This window comes from Ambystoma mexicanum, chromosome 6p, assembly GCF_040938575.1.
Source record: "Ambystoma mexicanum isolate Mex_15411 chromosome 6p, UKY_AmexF1_1, whole genome shotgun sequence".
NCBI lineage: Eukaryota > Metazoa > Chordata > Amphibia > Caudata > Ambystomatidae > Ambystoma > Ambystoma mexicanum.
Window position 1 is genome coordinate 20,429,455 of NC_090935.1, and position 18,208 is coordinate 20,447,662.

General features: G+C 49.2%; 1 protein-coding gene across 1 annotated transcript in view; it reads right to left on the reverse strand.

The window, feature by feature from the left end:
* Positions 1-18,208, reverse strand: part of LOC138511149 (zinc finger protein 566-like) — a 375,850-nt gene that overhangs the window by 94,181 nt on the left and 263,461 nt on the right. The window contains exons 2-3 of the mRNA XM_069626648.1: positions 15,650-15,752; positions 3,522-3,656 (exon numbers count right to left, since the gene is read on the reverse strand). Of these exons, the coding sequence (XP_069482749.1) occupies positions 3,522-3,656; positions 15,650-15,653 (139 nt within the window). The 5' untranslated portion in view covers positions 15,654-15,752. The remainder of the gene's footprint in view (positions 1-3,521; positions 3,657-15,649; positions 15,753-18,208) is intronic.

The window sequence follows — 18,208 nt, forward strand, 5'->3', positions numbered from 1 at the left end:
CAAGTGGTGAGCCGGCCGGCTCACCACTTAGCATGGTTGAGTGACAGCTAGGCTGGGTGAATGGGGGTTTGCTGCATAAAAGCAGGGCTTTGGGGACTGGAACTTGAGAAGTCGCCACAGGACCTAAGAAGCCAAAGAGGGAGAAGCCGAGCCGACCTGCCGAGACGATACCACCGGTGAAGCCCTGCAGAACCGTCTCACCACTTTTCCCGACGACAGAGGAGATCTCCCGCCAGAGAGTCTCCTTCCCTTAACTGGTGGGGACAACCAGTTGCTGCCTTCTTTTCGCCGTCCCGAAGCATCTCGTGGCCGCCTTGCCTATGCCAAGCACCCTGGCAACCGGGTTACCACTTTTTACCTCAACCGCGAAAGAGGGGTACAAATCCTTTGTGACCGGAAAACTCCACGGCTGGTCTCTTCCCTGGTAGTGCAACGATCTGCAGCTTTCCTCCACGCCGGGAGCACCTCTTCCCCTGGACGACGCCGTGACTTACACCCACTACCAGGAACAACTACCACCGCTGGAGGATCCTTTCCACTTTTAAAGGTACTGTGTTCCGCCCGGCCTCCCTTGCCACCGATTGTACGGGGTAGATTTAGCCCTCGGCTCTCAAACCTGGGTAGGTCTGGGACACCCTAACTAAACTTTCCAGAACCGTAGTAAAACCTTTTTCTCTCACCTGCAAAGACTGATGACATTGTGTGATCTTGGGCATATTTTTCGCCTGGCTCCCTCTAAAGCGGGCCCCGAACTAATTCTCCTTGTTCCACCATTGACTGTCTATGCTAACCTTATGTGAAGAGTGTTTTACCTTACTGCTCTCTTTATTTCTGCCTTTTCCCTCCCTTTTGGTAATACTTGTTGGAGTGTCATCTAACGTTAAGCGCTCACCTCTGTTTGGAAATAAGTGGGGGTAACTTAGAATTGTCCAACAAATGATTAGGGATGTACATATGAGTAATAGTAACTGTGTTTGACTTTCTTATCTTTTCTATTGTGCTAGTGTAATTTATGAGTGTACCTTTAATAAATAAGTTTATACTTTTACACCTAGCTCTGGTCAGTGTTTGCTTGTGCTACTGGACCTCTGTACCTATTATGTATCCTCTGTATACTGCCTAACTCTTCTTGAGGGAAGTCTGACTGCTCAGCCACAGCTACCACAGTGAATCTGTGTGGTACAGACTGCTACCAAGTGGGTTTACTGCCAACACCTGTAGACTTAAATCTTTTGCAGTGGTCCCAGAGGGAACTGCACAGGTTTCTGCCTAACAACAACCTCATCAGAAAGCGGGAGTTCCCGTCCCCTAGTTTTCTCTCAGCATCCCTCCGTCGGGTTCACATAGCCATTCTACCACAATGTTCACAACCTCATCAGAAAGCGGGAGTTCCCGTCCCCTAGCTTTCTCTCAGCATCCCTCCGTCGGGTTCACATACCCATTCTAACACAATGTTCACAACCTCATCAGAAAGCGGGAGTTCCCGTCCCCTAGCTTTCTCTCAGCATCCCTCCATCGGGTTCACATAGCCATTCTACCACAATGTTCACAACCTCATCAGAAAGTGGGAGTTCCCGTCCCTAGCTTTCTCTCAGCATCCCTCTGTCGGGTTCACACTTACCACAATGTTCACAAGACAGTCTCTTTAGAACCCTTAGGTTCTTACCGAAGTACAGGTCTCAGCCCTAGTCAGGCTACCCACCGTTCTTGCTCACACAATAACATGCACTTGTCTTTCCCCAATGCACTTTGCTTTCGTCCATGTGTCAAAGACTTTAGATTGTACGAGGGGTTTTGCTTGACCCTCATATGACCCCTTTGACACCTACGCCGACCTTCCTCTAGGCCTCTTGGTGGTTTCAAAACAGATCATGGTCAAAGTTTTTTGAATGAGCACCCACGTGGCGCCGGTCCCCTCTGCTCCTGGACCTTAACTGGGCTTTCTTTTAAAGTTCATAAGCAGCAGTTCTTTTTTCAAATGTTGCCGCTTGCAAACTTGGACACAGCACAGTCCGGTTTCATATCAGTTTCCTCCGATTCACCGGCTCTGCTGAACTTGTTGGACTCTCTTGTCTCGTGAGTCAAAGATGGCACCACGGTGGCAAGCGCTGCTCTCGCTTTGGCTGTGGCGTGAGGGCCCAGTGTGCTGTTGACACCTGTCACACCACATGCCAGCTGGACTTCCCAGCCTTATGATTCTCATTTGAAGGCTTCGCAGGGCTGAGTTGTCCTTTCAGGTCTCGCCGCCTTCCTCCTTAGTTTAAACTGCGGGTCCAGAATAGCTGTCCTTTCGTGCCTTCGGCCTTGCTCGAAGTGAGCTTTCGTGCTACGCCTTTTATCCCTGTGGGGAAGAGAAAGGGTCAGCAGGTGTGTGCAGTTGTTTTCTATTGCCTGACTTTGCCTGACCCTTGTGTTGGGACAAGTCAGGTAAACGGCTCTGGTGTTAGTCCGATGTTTGTCACAGTGTAGGAAAGTGTTTGTTTTGGAAAAGGGTGAGTTAGAGTTTCTAGATATCCTATGGGGTACGATGGGGGAAAGGTGTTACAGGGAAGGGGTACAGCGTCTCTTCCGTCGGCATCCCACTTCCACTCCCCGAAGACCCTCCATCCTGGTTATCCTTCCCCCACTGGTCCGCTCCCAGGAACTGGATCCAATAGGGATGGCCATGTCCTGGCCACCTGGATGACAGATCCCTGGGGACTAGCAAGTGAGACACCTTCAGGTTTCTCACACACCCACACAGATCAGTGACGTGCTCTGCACTGCCCTGTTTCCGGCGCTTATGCTTCTTTATTTGTCTTCTCTCCTCCCCTCCTCCTCATGTCACATGGAGTGGGCTCTGTCTCTCCGCACGTGACATTCTGAGTCGGGCGCAGCACCACAGCTAATACCTATATTGCGGTGGCCTGGTCTGTAAAGGTTTTGGTTGACAACTATCTCCTTAGCGGCTATAATAGGTTTTCCAAACTGAACTTCCTGGCCGCCTCTGATACCACTTCCCACTTCATGGATTGCGGACAGCTCACAAAATTCAGAACAACCGAAGTAAGAACAATGTGTCTAGTTGGGAGATTGCCAGTAGATGAAACACTATTCAGAAGCAGCGACACATATCATAGGCCAGGACTTGACCTACGCTTAAGGTTGCAACTGTTATAATATGTGAAGGTGTGGGAAGTCTAAAACAGAGTAGTGTTGCTGTACTCATGGAAGAATGGCTGTTTCCAGGCGGCGCACTACACAATGGAAAGAGATAACATGCCAAGTGGCCACTATACGCACTAGCACTACAGGTGTTTAAATGCCACTCTACCAAATGGATGAATCACTGTTACTGGCCTGCTCTACCCAAGGAAAGGGATCTGTTTAAGGGATTCTATAGTCAAATTCATTAATGATCACATATACTACTACCAGAGTGGTCACTGAAAGGAAAGCAGGACTCAGGTCCCGCGGTGCAGAGCTACAAAGGTTGCCACAAGGGCTAGCAAAATATAATGAACATCATGAATCTGTCATACCAGGCCTTATCATGACCAGCCGTGCCACAGCATAGCCCTTGGGGACACGAGGGAACACTCTGTTGGGGTGTCTCAGATGGATGCACTTCAACGGGTCCCCCGATTCCGTCTTCTCGACATGAAGCCGCTGTTTCCCTAAAAACAATGAGAATTCATGAAAGCTTTAGAACCTGGGTAGCAGCCTTTGAGATTTGCAAAGCGCAAAATTGCAACAAGAGGTTACAAAGCACAAAGGGGGGCAATAGGGATGGGGCATGCAATTTGAGTCAAGTAGAGGAGATTGAGATTCAACAATCATTCTCCGTTACAAGTGACTCAAATTCCTCTTTAAACATATGGCTAACTAGGCATTTGTATAAACAACATGAAAACCTAGTAGAGCATCAATGGACAAGACAAGGCCATTGCTTGTAGACACCTCCGACAGATGGTAAAATCTCGTGGATCACTATTGGGATCATGTCCTAATCCTTTGCTCTAAATATCTAGCTGTTGCCACAGTTTCTTGTGTTTGAGGATGAAATAATGGAAAGTAAAGGACCTGCAGGATCAGATCGGTAACTTCTGGGGATCTACTAGTCATTAAGGTAGGAAGGGTAACCAATGAGAATGAAATCAGGAAAGCGATCGGGCGGAACCAGGAAAGCTATTTCAGTGAAAGTCCTGTTGAGCCTCTGATCATTGTCCTCAATTCTTATGGTTTTTGGGAGTTTATTCTAGAGTTTGGTAGCATTGCATGAGAATGTCTGTGCCACATGCGGATGTGCCGGAATAGCTGCGGCTCCTTGAAGGACAGTAAAGGGTGGTAGGGCGCTGGGCACTGTCTGAGATTCCTCCATGGGTCAAGCAGTGTGTCCTTGGGAGCTATTCTCATGGTTTGAGTCCAGGTGCAATGTGGTCATTAGATCTGAGGACCAGACACTTTCCAGCCATGTGGTTTTGGGCCAGTCTTTTACTGGTGCACTTGACATTCTTCAGACGGTCACATCTATGCCCAGAGCAATTGCCAGTGGTTTAGATTCATTCGAAACCTTCCACCCATCACTTTTGTGGTCAGTTTGTTTCTCCTTGTGAGAGAGGGTATGCCCAGACGTGGGTCCCTTGCTCGCTGCGCCACAGGGAACCAGGCTGCACCTCACTGAGGAGGTCCAACAAGGCCGAAACATGTCTGGGGTTGCTTGGTTTTCTGTGCAGAGGGGACCTGGCCTAGCAGTTCGGGCTGGGCTGCTACCTTTGGTGGCGGCAGCTGCTGGTCCCCTTTTGCAATGGCGCAGACGGGCTAAAAAACGGTGGTGTGGAAGGTTGCCCAGAGCAATTGCCTGTGGTTTAGATTCATTCGAAACCTTCCACCCATCACTTTTGTGGTCAGTTTGTTTCTCCTTGTGAGAGAGGGTATGCCCAGACGTGGGTCCCTTGCTCGCTGCGCCACAGGGAACCAGGCTGCACCTCACTGAGGAGGTCCAACAAGGCCGAAACATGTCTGGGGTTGCTTGGTTTTCTGTGCAGAGGGGACCTGGCCTAGCAGTTCGGGCTGGGCTGCTACCTTTGGTGGCGGCAGCTGCTGACTGATTTGCACATGGCTGGTCCCCTTTTGCAATGGCGCAGACGGGCTAAAAAACGGTGGTGTGGAAGGTTGCCCAGAGCAATTGCCAGTGTTTAGATTCATTCGAAACCTTCCACCCATCACTTTTGTGGTCAGTTTGTTTCTCCTTGTGGTTCGAGGGTATGCCCAGACATGGGTCCCTTGCTCGCTGCGCCACAGGGAACCAGGCTGCACCTCACTGAGGAGGTCCAACAAGGCCGAAACATGTCTGGGGTTGCTTGGTTTTCTGTGCAGAGGGGACCTGGCCTAGCAGTTCGGGCTGGGCTGCTACCTTTGGTGGCGGAAGCTGCTGACTGATTTGCACATGGCTAGTCCCCTTTTGCAATGGTGCAGACGGGCTAAAAAACGGTGGTGTGGAAGGTTGCCCAGAGCAATTGCCAGTGGTTTAGATTCATTCGAAACCTTCCACCCATCACTTTTGTGGTCAGTTTGTTTCTCCGTGTGAGAAAGGGTATGCCCAGACGTGGGTCCCTTGCTCGCTGCGCCACAGGGAACCAGGCTGCACCTCACTGAGGAGGTCCAACAAGGCCGAAACATGTCTGGGGTTGCTTGGTTTTCTGTGCAGAGGGGACCTGGCCTAGCAGTTCGGGCTGGGCTGCTACCTTTGGTGGCGGCAGCTGCTGACTGATTTGCACATGGCTGGTTCCCTTTTGCAATGGCGCAGACGGGCTAAAAAACGGTGGTGTGGAAGGTTGCCCAGAGCAATTGCCAGTGGTTTAGATTCATTCGAAACCTTCCACCCATCACTTTTGTGGTCAGTTTGTTTCTCCTTGTGAGAGAGGGTATGCCCAGACGTGGGTCCCTTGCTCGCTGCGCCACAGGGAACCAGGCTGCACCTCACTGAGGAGGTCCAACAAGGCCGAAACATGTCTGGGGTTGCTTGGTTTTCTGTGCAGAGGGGACCTGGCCTAGCAGTTCAGGATGGGCTGCTACCTTTGGTGGCGGCAGCTGCTGACTGATTTGCACATGGCTGGTCCCCTTTTGCAATGGCGCAGACGGGCTAAAAAACGGTGGTGTGGAAGGTTGCCCAGAGCAATTGCCAGTGGTTTAGATTCATTCGAAACCTTCCACCCATCACTTTTGTGGTCAGTTTGTTTCTCCTTGTGAGAGAGGGTATGCCCAGACGTGGGTCCCTTGCTCGCTGCGCCACAGGGAACCAGGCTGCACCTCACTGAGGAGGTCCAACAAGGCCGAAACATGTCTGGGGTTGCTTGGTTTTCTGTGCAGAGGGGACCTGGCCTAGCAGTTCAGGATGGGCTGCTACCTTTGGTGGCGGCAGCTGCTGACTGATTTGCACATGGCTGGTCCCCTTTTGCAATGGCGCAGACGGGCTAAAAAACGGTGGTGTGGAAGGTTGCCCAGAGCAATTGCCAGTGGTTTAGATTCATTCGAAACCTTCCACCTATCACTTTTGTGGTCAGGTCACATCTATGATGACAGGACTCAAATGACCCGACACATTCAGTAGCTAACATTCCAAGTGTTCTATTCGAGAGTAGAGAGTGTGGGCAAAATAAAATATGGGATAAACAAAGCATGAAAGCTAGTGTCAAGATATGTCTTGCAACGTTGAAAACAGATGTGTAGGGCAACTAAGGTCAATGTGGCTTTGCTTTTGTCCACCAGAGGTCTGGGGTTCCCGTTGGAAGCCGTAAGTGAACCAGGTGCAGCATATTCTTCTAATCACCAGGAAAGTCTCTAGTTTCCCATGGCTTGGGTCTTGCCTCCACCAGAGTTCTTTTGATGGGCATCGGAAGGCTTGTTTTCATGGGGACATCTCTCTTCTTCGTGCCTGCTTTGGCCTTGGTGTTTGGTCATCTCTATGTTCCCTCATGGGGTTCCCCAGTTCTAGGCCTGCATGAGATGACGGGATTCTGCTACGAGGAGGCGCACAGGGCAGGGGAGTGGCATGCTCCTTGGGCTTGGGTGAGAACCAGGGGGTCCACCCACTCTGCCCTTTTCTGCTTGGATATCTCTTCCCACCCTTATTTCCACAGTGAGCGGGCCTCCATTCTAGAGCTTTCAATGTCTGCAAGCCATTGTATTTCCCAGGCTTCCTCTTCCCTCCAACCTGGCCCCTCTCTTGGGCAGCGGATCCTACACCTCTCTTCTTCTTACCCACACACTTGTTACTGCTCCTCAGCTGTGCTCTCTTCCCCCCTTCCTGTCCTTCTCCAAGGTTCTCTCCTTCTGTGTCCGCCTCTTTGCACTGCTAGGAATGTCCACTCTTTCACCCCGTTGGGCAAAGCTTTTATCATCTACACCTTCTTCACCACTTTGGGTACTTCTAGTCCTGCACTCACCACTTCTTCAACCCTTTGGGTACTAGTAGTACTGCTCTCTCCACTTCTGCACCCCTTTGGGTACTAGTAGTACTGTCTTCATCACCCGTTTAGATACTACTAGTACAGCCCTGCCCACTTCTTCACTCGTCTGGGTACTTCTAGTGTGACCATGTCCACTTCTTCACTCTTCTGGGTACTACTAGTGTGGCCCTGCCCACTTCTTTACTCTTTTTGGTACTACTAGAGTGGCCCTGTCCACTTCTTCACTCTTCTGGGTACTACTAGTACAGCCCTGCCCACTTCTTTACTCTTTTTGGTACTACTAGAGTGGCCCTGTCCACTTCTTCACTATTCTGGGTACTACTAGTACAGCCCTGCCCACTTCTTTACTCGTTTTGGTACTACTAGAGTGGCCCTGTCCCCTTCTTCACTCTTTGGGTACTACTAGAGTGGCCCTGTCCACGTCTTCACTCTTTGGGTACTACTAGAGTGGCCCTGTCCACTTCTTCACTCTTCTGGGTACTACTAGTACAGCCCTGTCCACTTCTTCACTCTTCTGGGTACTACTAGTACAGCCATGCCCACTTCATTACTCTTTTTTGGTACTACTAGAGTGGCCCTGTCCACTTCTTCACTCTTTTGGTACTACTAGAGTGGCCCTGTCCACTTCTTCACTCTTTGGGTACTACTAGAGTGGCCCTGTCCACTTCTTCACTCTTTGGGTACTACTAGAGTGGCCCTGTCCACTTCTTCACTCTTTTGGGTACTACTAGTACAGCCCTGCCCACTTCTTTACTCCTTTTGGTACTACTAGAGTGGCCCTGTCCACTTCTTCACTCTTTGGGTACTACTAGAGTGGCCCTGTCTACTTCTTCATTCTTTGGGTACTACTAGAGTAGCCCGGTCCACTTCTTCACTCTTTGGGTACTACTAGAGTGGCCCTGTCCACTTCTTCACTCTTTGGGTACTACTAGTGTGGCCCTGTCTAATTCTTCACTCTTTGGGTACTACTAGAGTGGCCCTGTCCACTTCTTCACTCTTTGGGTACTACTAGAGTGGCCCTGTCCAATTTTTCACTCTTTGGGTACTACTAGAGTGGCCCTGTCCACTTCTTCACTCTTTGGGTACTACTAGAGTGGCCCTGCCCACTTCTTCACTCTTCTGGGTAGTACTAGTACAGCCCTGCCCACGTCTTTACTCTTTTTGGTACTACTAGAGTGGCCCAGTCCACTTCTTCACTCTTTGGGTACTACTAGAGTGGCCCTGTCCATTTCTTCACTCTTTGGGTACTACTAGAGCGGCCCTGTCCACTTCTTCACTCTTTGGGTACTACTAGAGTGGCCCTGTCCACTTCTTCACTCTTTGGGTACTACTAGAGCGTCCCTGTCCACTTCTTCACTCTTCTGGGTACTAATAGTACAGCCCTGCCCACGTCTTTACTCTTTTTGGTACTACTAGAGTGGCCCAGTCCACTTCTTCACTCTTTGGGTACTACTAGAGTGGCCCTGTCCATTTCTTCACTTTTTGGGTACTACTAGAGTGGCCCTGTCCACTTCTTCACTCTTCTGGGTACTACTAGTACAGCCCTGCCCACTTCTTTACTCTTTTTGGTACTACTTGAGTGGACCTGTCCACTTCTTCACTCGTTGGGTACTACTAGAGTGGCCCTGCCCACTTCTTCACTAGAGTGGCCCTTTCCACTTCTTCACTCTTCTGGGTACTACTAGAGTGGCCCTGTCCACTTCTTCACTCTTTGGGTAATACTAGAGTGGCCAAGTCCACTTCTTCACTCTTTGGGTACTACTAGAGTGGCCCTGTCCACTTCTTCACTCTTTTGGGCACTACTAGTGTGATCCTGTCCACCTTTTCACTCTTTCGGGTACTACTAGTGTGTCCCTGTCCACTTTGTACACTCTTTCGGGTACTACTAGTGGGGCTCTGTCTACTTCTTCACTCTTTCAGGCACTACTAGTACAGCTTTTGGGTACTACTAGTGTGGCCAAGTCCATTTCCTCCCTCTTTGGGTACTACTAGAGTGGCCCTGTCCATTTCTTCACTTTTTGGGTACTACTAGAGTGGCCCTGTCCACTTCTTCACTCTTCTGGGTACTACTAGTACAGCCCTGCCCACTTCTTTACTCTTTTTGGTACTACTTGAGTGGCCCTGTCCACTTCTTCACTCGTTGGGTACTACTAGAGTGGCCCTGCCCACTTCTTCACTCTTTGGGTACTACTAGAGTGGCCCTGTCCACTTCTTCACTCTTTGGGTACTACTAGAGTGGCCCTGTCCACTTCTTCACTCTTTTGGGCACTACTAGTGTGATTCTGTCCACCTTTTCACTCTTTCGGGTACTACTAGTGTGTCCCTGTCCACTTTGTACACTCTTTCGGGTACTACTAGTGGGGCTCTGTCTACTTCTTCACTCTTTCAGGCACTACTAGTACAGCTTTTGGGTACTACTAGTGTGGCCAAGTCCATTTCTTCCCTCTTTTTACTACTGTCACCCGCTCTGGCCATCCCTACACCACTATTTACCAGCCTCTCCAGTTCTCTTGGCTCCTGGGTTGTTTGGTCTCCTCTCTATCTCGCAGGCCCCAGGCTGGCTGAGCTTTCCAGAGCTCTTCTCCAGGCCCTGCTGTTCTCAACTTCATACTTCGTCATCACTACTCCTGTCACTACTCTCCTGTCTCTGTTCCTACTCCACCTGCCCACATTTAGAGACTGGGGCTCTATCCTCTGTTAGAGGGATGTGTTCCTACCTTCCAGCTTTTCTCTGGTGAAAGAGGCTTCAGGTGTGTTATTGGCATTGGGATTCATATGGGACTTGTGAATGGCTTGTCCCTCCCCTTGGGTGGTCCTCTCTCTGCCTGCCACACCCTGGCACTGCCATGCATCATCTCTCCAGGGTAAGGGAACTTGGGTGTCTCTCCTCAGGCAGTTGGGATATGGATTAGCCGCTGGTCCACACCCATGAGCGTGGCTTCCCGTCTAATGTGGGACTAACGGCTGGCCAGACCCTCTCCTCGTGGACCGTTCTCTCTGGTGGGCACACAGCAACCTTGCCCCCGATGCACCCTATCTTTAGGTATGGCAATGGAGTCCTTGTGCAATGGCTGGCTGACTGCCGAGCCTCTCTCTCCACTTCAGGTCTGTCTCTTTCCCTCTGTACATTTAGGTGGAATGACCGTCCTCTTGTTATGTAAAGGTCTGCAGCAGCTTCTTCTCGCTCCCCACCCAGCTGCTCCTCGACTTTCTATTTTATTTCCTCTGCTCCTCCTCTTCATGGTTCTTTTCCACCTTTTCCACCTTTTCCTCTTCTGCTATTGCCTCTTACTCTTTCCTCTGTCTCTTCCTCCTCACTGCCCCCATCCACCTCCTACACCTCTACTTTTCCTATTTCCTCCCATTCTCCTCTTTCTCTTCACCTGTTCCACCTCTTCTCCTCCCTCCCAGGTGACCTCCCCTCCTCCTCCTCCTACCTGCCCCCTTGCCCTAAGCAACCTCCTCTCCTCTTCTAAAAGGGTCTCTCCTCCTCCATACCGCACCTCAAGATTTGCTTCAACTCTGCTTGCTTGCTTCATCTGTGTGCCATAGGATTAACACAAAGTTTGTTCTACAATATAACCACTGCAAGGACCTTCTTCTTCAATCAGAGAGGGATTCTTCCGGGTTATTGGGAGACATCAAGCAAATCCGGGTGGAGATGAACTGGAGAGCTTGGGACATCCCCACTCCTGCGGGGGGGCTAAGACACAGGACTGGGGAGCCCAAGATCTGGGACTTGGACACACAGTGTCTCTTGGGTTCTGAGCTGCAAGTGTTTCCAGATTATTAATGTGGGCTCAGGGCTGGCAGTGCCTCCTACTTGCCTGTGTTGGGCTTTCGCTGGTATAGTCTCATGAGATCAAGGTTGAGAGCTTCTCCTCTTAGTTGGTTAGTGGTAAACCAGTACTTGACTATAAAAAATAGACCAGATGGAGGCAGAAATGTGGTAGTTTGGAGTCACACAGCATGAGCAAGACCGATTGGCGAGAAGAGCAAGAGAATGAGAAAAGCACGAAGTAGGAACAAGTGGAAGAGAGGTGGGGAGAGGTGTAAAAAGGACATTTGAGGAAGGGAATGTTGCCGATCTAGGAGGGACACAGAGGTGCAGGAAAGAGGGGGTGAAGAGACTAATACAAATTAGTAGGAAGAAGATTGAGAACCCTAGTGTGGGGACAAACAGAGTGAAGTAACCCTATAGTTATCCCATTGTATTTGAATTTCTGTTCAGCGCTGGCCCTACCCAAAAGGTCTCTGAGTTCTTTACAACCTTCAAAGGTTCAAAAGGTGGGAGGTCAATCAGAAGTTTCAATATAATTGACATGATTAGATAGGAAGATTCAGATAGACAAGTGGTCGCTGGGGAAGTATGGGGCAAGCCCAGAAATAGAGGGGGGCAAGAAGTGGCAGGCACAGTTGGGGTAAAACATGGTGGTGGCCAAACCTAAGTACCCCTCCATAAGCAACAGACGAGTGGGCCTACCAGTGGCCATAGAAAGACGTGATCTGGTGGAAAGGCCATGTCCACCAAACATTACATTACAACATTTGTATTGCGCGCTGTGGACCCTGGAGCATAAAGGCACAGACTTGATACAGACAGATAACACAACATGTATAGTTTCATCCTAGAAACTCTGAGAAGACGGTTGCTAACCAGGAAATACTTGGATTAAGCAAACAAGAACGTTTTTAAGTCTTTCTTGAAAACTTGCAAGGAGCTTTGATGTCTTAGTGTAGGCGGAAGCTGATTCCAGAGTTTAGGGGCTGCCAAATGGAAAGCCCTTTTCTCGGCCTTCAAGGTTCTGCATCTAGGAATTAGCATCAAGTTCTGACCAGAAGACCTCAACGCTCTGCCATAGACTCATCAGTAATAGCATCCTGCAGATAAGAAGGCATAATCCCTTGCCTGCATTTGAATTTGATGGATAAAAGCCTGTGCTTAACACGGGCTTCGACAGGAAGCCAATTAAGTGATTGCCTCGCATCTGTCACGTGATCTCTTCCTGTCAGACCCAATACAACTCTCACAGCCCTGTGCTGCATGATCTGTAATCTATGAATGTCCCTCTTGCTAAGCCCTGCCAATAGGCTGCCACAATAGACCATCTTGGCCCCAATAATGGCTCTAGCAATTGTTTCTGCACTTGGCTGCGTAATAAGCGGTCTAAGATGATGAAGCAATTTAACATAATATGCTGAGGCAGATACAACGCTAGTGACATAATGACTCATTGATAGTGACTGATCTAGGGTCACCCCGAGAATCTTAAGTTTGGGGACAGGTATAAGATGGTCAGACCCTAGCCTGAAGGAACGAAATTTGTTGTCCAACTTTCTGAGGGCGAGTGAGTGTCTTATGATCATGTGTTCGTTCTTGCTTTTATTTAGAGCTAAGTTGTTATTAAGCATCCAGGTCTCAATAATGTCAAAGACCCTGTTTAGCTCCAATTCGTCCCCAGAGTGACAGTCTAAAAGCGGGACGACACATTGCGCGTCGTCCGCACAATTCGAGAATATGATCCCCTCAGCCTCTAAATTAGAAAAGAATGGCACCATAAATAAGTTGTATATGCATGGGGATGGGCTGGTCCCCTGTGGGGCCCCAAAGAGAACCAGAATGGAAGAGGTCTCTGCTGTTTCCGAGCATACCCTGCTGTGTCTGTTTTCCAAAAAGGATACAATCCACGAGACAGTCAATGATGAGAAATTAGCTACCTCGGACATTCTAGACTTCAATATAGAGTGGTCGACCAAGTCACACGCCACAGAATGGTCAAGTGAAACTAACAACGAGAGAGACCTTTTGTCCAGGCGATCCAGCAGTGTTGAATTTAAGTCGAGAAGTGAAGTCTCAGTGCCAAAGCTCTACCTAAAACCAGATTCATGCGTATACAAAATAGGGATCTTATTTAGGTGTTCCGATATCTGGCCATACGTCACCTTATCCAATATTTTCAGAAGGAAAGGTGTATTGGATATAGGGCAATAGTTCAGAGGATTATCCCTTGCCAATCCAGCTTTTTTAAGTATGGGCGTAACCATTGTTTGTTTCAGGTCATCTGGAACCTTTCCTTCCCTCAGTGATGTATTAACAACTATGCAAATGCTTTTATGAGAAGCGGGGGGGGGGAGCAGGTTTTTAGTAGGCAGGAGCAGAAGTCCCCTTTACAACTGGAGGGTTTTAATTTTTCAACGAATTTTTCTAGTGACTGCTCTGTTTTTGAATGAAAGTAAAATTGGGCCACTATCGATTCAGTTCCAGGGGGTATCTGCTGGGATCTTGGAGCCTTGGGAGGTAACTACTTCTTTCTTTCCAACATCCCTGATCTTATACCAAAGAGTTTATTTTGCATACCATTTTGTATGCGCTGGCACCAGGTAGTCCCTAATCTCAAGTTGCTCTTCTGATTTTTAGATTCTACATTCTTTATTTTCTTAGATTTTCGTGGTGCTAAGATCTTGGAGATGCTTCCCATGTTGCTAGCCAGACAAGAGGACATCATTTTAAGTGGGGTTTCTAAAGAGAAACCAATATTACTGTCCCCAATAGTGGCACAATATTGTTCAGGGTTAGGCATTTTAGATTGCGTGACAAAGAATAGCCCTTAGCGGGATTCCTTAACTTCACAGGGAATGGTACCAATATAGAAAAATGTATTAGAACATGATCTGACCATGGACACAACGTAGCGGTGACATCCAGACAGAGAGTGTTGAGATTTGTTACCCAGTCTAGAGTGTGTCAGAGTACATGAGTGGGTACAGTCACTTGCTGAATGAAACCTAAATCAGCGAGAGACTGTTCTAGCACAGTGGCATGAGTATCTTCAATATCGCCTAACCAATGATTTATATCACCCAGAATTACAAATCGTGGGAGGGGTTTTAACGAAAATGTGCCCAGCATCCAGAGACAATCACTGCTAACCCGGATGCTTCCAGGATTACAGGAGACCAGAACATGCTCCTAGAGTTAAGCCCATGTGTGAACGACCAAAAGGAGAACCGCATCGGTCTCAGGCTCCACCTAATGCACTTAAACTGATACCATAAGAGGCCCCCCTCTGGGGGCCAAAATAACATAAGTCTCAACATTGACCCTCGTCAGCAGGGTCAGAAGTAGACTATTAACGGGTGGAAATAAGGTAGGGTCCAAGAGGGCAGGGCTTCACCGAGAAGATAATGAAGGTCTAAGAATCCAGACCTGGATACCTTCATCCCGGAAAGGGAGAACCAAAAACATATTAGGCCATCTTTTGGTTCTTTTGTTTGTGTCCATGTACCCGGAAATAACCCGAACCTGTGAAGGACCCAGGTGCTCTTCATAGGAGAAGCCATCCTGTCCAGGACTGAGAATAACTCTTGTGGACCACTTTGTGTATGATCACTTAGTGACCTTTTAAGCCTATCAGAGACTAGGCTCATGCTCAGTGCTCAGTAAAGCACATTTTTCACTTGCCGTATTATAAGTTAAGAAAGTACCCTACTTTGGTTTGCACTTTTTTTCGCTCCTACCTCATGTATAGCACAATACTCTTGCTTTCTTTGACTAACTTTGCCTCTAGTCTTTGTTTGGCCCCACTTCACCATCACAGTCTATTGGGTCTTAGTGGTGGACTCTCAGGTGGGAGTGTTTTCTGTTTGTTAGGGCTAGAATCTGGGCTGGCAAGGTCACCTAGTTGCTAGTTCCGGGTAATCTGCTGGCCATTTATCCTGGTTGTTAGTAGGCTCCAGGCTTGCAGTGTCTCTTGATTGTTAGCAATGAGTCATGAGGTTGTCAGTGTATTCGGATTGTCAGTCTTGGGATCTGGGCTGAAATTTTCTCCTGTTTGTCAGTGTTTAGCTCACTGATTGAAGTATTTCCTGATTGTTAGTAGTGGGCTACAGGCTTGCAGTGTCGTCTGGTGGTTGGCGTTGGTATCTATGTCAGCAGTTTTTCCTAGTTGTTAGTGTTGAGCTCTGGGCTGGTTGTGTCTCCTGGTTGTTAGTGTTAGGCTCTGGACTGGCATTTACTTCTGGTTGTTACTCAGGGCCCCTGAAAGTGTTTTCAACAGTTAGCATTGGGCTGGCTGCATTTCATAGTTGCAGCTGGGCTGGCAGTGTCTTCTGGTCACCAAGCCAGATTATGTGGACCCAACATCGGCTCATAGTTTGCCTTGGTCTGATGAGTGTACAGTAACATTCTTCATTCTCACCCATGGCAGATCTGTCCTGGTTTTGCCACTGCTCGCTGTTGTGGAGACAGCTGAAGGGCGACTCAGTCTTTTCTTGGTACAGTTAAGTTTCCCTTCACTGATTCTGACCAGAGAAAAAGAGAAAACAAAGTATTATGTATACCTGTGATTTGAAAATACATACAGCATGCAAAACGAAATCAGCCACTGTAGATGAGAACTGGTGCATTTGCGCTGAGAAGTATGTGTGCTGTTTAGACTAGAATGGGCTTCTTACTTGCCACCCTCTGGGGGGACCATGGTCCCCTCTGCCCCACCGAGGAAGAGTCCCAAAGATGGCAAGCTGCTCCACATTGCCACTCTCAACACTCGCTCGGCCATCAAACATTCGTCTGACATCTGCAACCTCCTCCATCTCTCCATCTCATGGATCTTAAAGTGCTCGCCATCACTGAGACCTGGTGCAAGGATAGCTCTGTCACAAGCATTGACACACTCGTCCCTGAAGGCTACAGAATCCTCTCTGTGCCCAGGCCTAAGACAGGTGGGGGAGTGACGCTTATCTTCCCAGAATGGATACCTGTGTCCATCATCCCTACTGAGACCTGCTCCTCCTTCGAGTGCCTAGTTTGCAGAATCTCACTCTCCCCTAAATCTTATCTCATTATGGCCACCTTCTATCGGCCACCAGGCCAGTCCACGCTCTTATTCTCGGAATGGGCTGACCTGGCCTCCTCCCTACTTTCGTCCTCCTCTCAACTTCTCCTGATGGGTGATCTGAACATCCATCTGGACTCTCCTGACTCCCCAGGCCCTTTCCGCAACCTTTGCAACTCTCTTGCCCTCTCTATCCTTCCCTCTGGCCCCATGCACAATGTGGGCCACACCTTGGATGCTGTCATCTCTACTGGCATCCCTCTCTCTATCCCCCTCACTACCTCACTCTCTTGGACTGACCACTCTCCTCTCTCAACATACCTGAAGCGCTCCTCTCCTCTTGCAGCAATACATCCGACACAGCCACTTGGCTTCAAAGTTACCAGACCCATGAAAAAACTAATAGTAGCTGCTTTTGACTTCTCCTACTCTCCTCCGCCTGCTCCCCCGGTGCCTCCCACCATGACACAGCCCTCGCTTACCTCAATCTCTCTATCTCCAATACTCTTGACACACTTGCCCCTGTCATGAGGGTCTGGCTGAAGCCTTCCAAAAAGTGAAACTCTTGGTACGACACCGACCCGGCTGCCCTTAAACGCAAGTGTAGGGCACCTGAGCGGAAATGGAATGCGTTGGGCAAACCATCTGACAAACTGGCCTGCCGCCTCCTTCAAAGGCATTATCGAGACTGCATCCGCACCAAGAAGAGTCTTTATTCAAGCCTGCATCCCTGCAGCATCAAACAACACAGCCAAACTTTTCAAAGTCTGCAAGGAACTGGCCAATCCTGCAGCAGCCTCTTCTTCTGTCACACCCACCCAGGACCTTTGCTCGGCCCTGGCTGCACACTTCACTACAAAAACTCAAGACATCCTTTCCACCCTCTCTTCCACACCATAGCATACACTAACACCGAAGCCTGTCTTGGCCCCCTCTCCACTTACCCTCTCTTCTCTTTCACCTGTCACACCAGATGAGGTCAGCAGACAAGTCCGATCTATGATGGCTTCATCCAAACAGGTGGACCCCTGCCCCTCCAAAACCATTGAAGGCAATATCAACACCCTTGCCCCAGCCTTGACTGATCTCTGCATCTCTCCTTTTCCACTGGCGCTTTCTCAACTGCCCTGAAGCCCTCCCTTGAGCACCCTCTGCTCAGAAAACCCTATGCCAACCTCTCCATTTCGGCAAACTACCGCCCTATCTCCATCACTCCTTTCCTGGTTAAACTCCTGGAGAAACTGGTTATCTCTCAGTTGACCCTCCATACTGATTCTATTGGCTGCTTCCATGACCAACAATCTGTCTTTAGAGCATCCAGAGACACGGAAACTGCTCTCCTGAACACCTGTGAAGACTTGCTCGCAAACCTTGACACCAACACCCCCTCTATCCTCATTCCCCTCGACCTCTCCTCTGCCTTCGACGCAGTAAACCATAACGTCCTGATCACACGTCTCCATGACACCCTGGGAATCACAGGTCAGGCGCTGGCGTGGTTATGATATGGCATTAATAGCGCGATTATACACAAGTGTTTCAAGGCGCGACGAGGCAAGGGAGGGGAACACAGGGAAGAACAGACACAGCAATCTTACTAAGCCAGGTGACATTGAGATCGAGCAAGTGCAGGGGAGGTGTGGAAGGGGAAAAGTGCACACATTTTCTCTCCAACCACACATCCCAGGTGGAACTCAGAGCAACTCTCTTGCCCTTTCCATCCTACCCTCTGGCCCCACACACACCGCTGGCCACACCTTGGATGCTCACATCTCACTCGACTATAGCTCGCTCAACCTGTGGTATTCCCCAGGGATCTAACCTATCCCCCTGGTTCTTCAACGTCTATATGGCTGCCCTGGCACGTGTGATTTCCACTTTCACTTCCAGTGTTATGCATATGACACACAACTATTTCTCAGG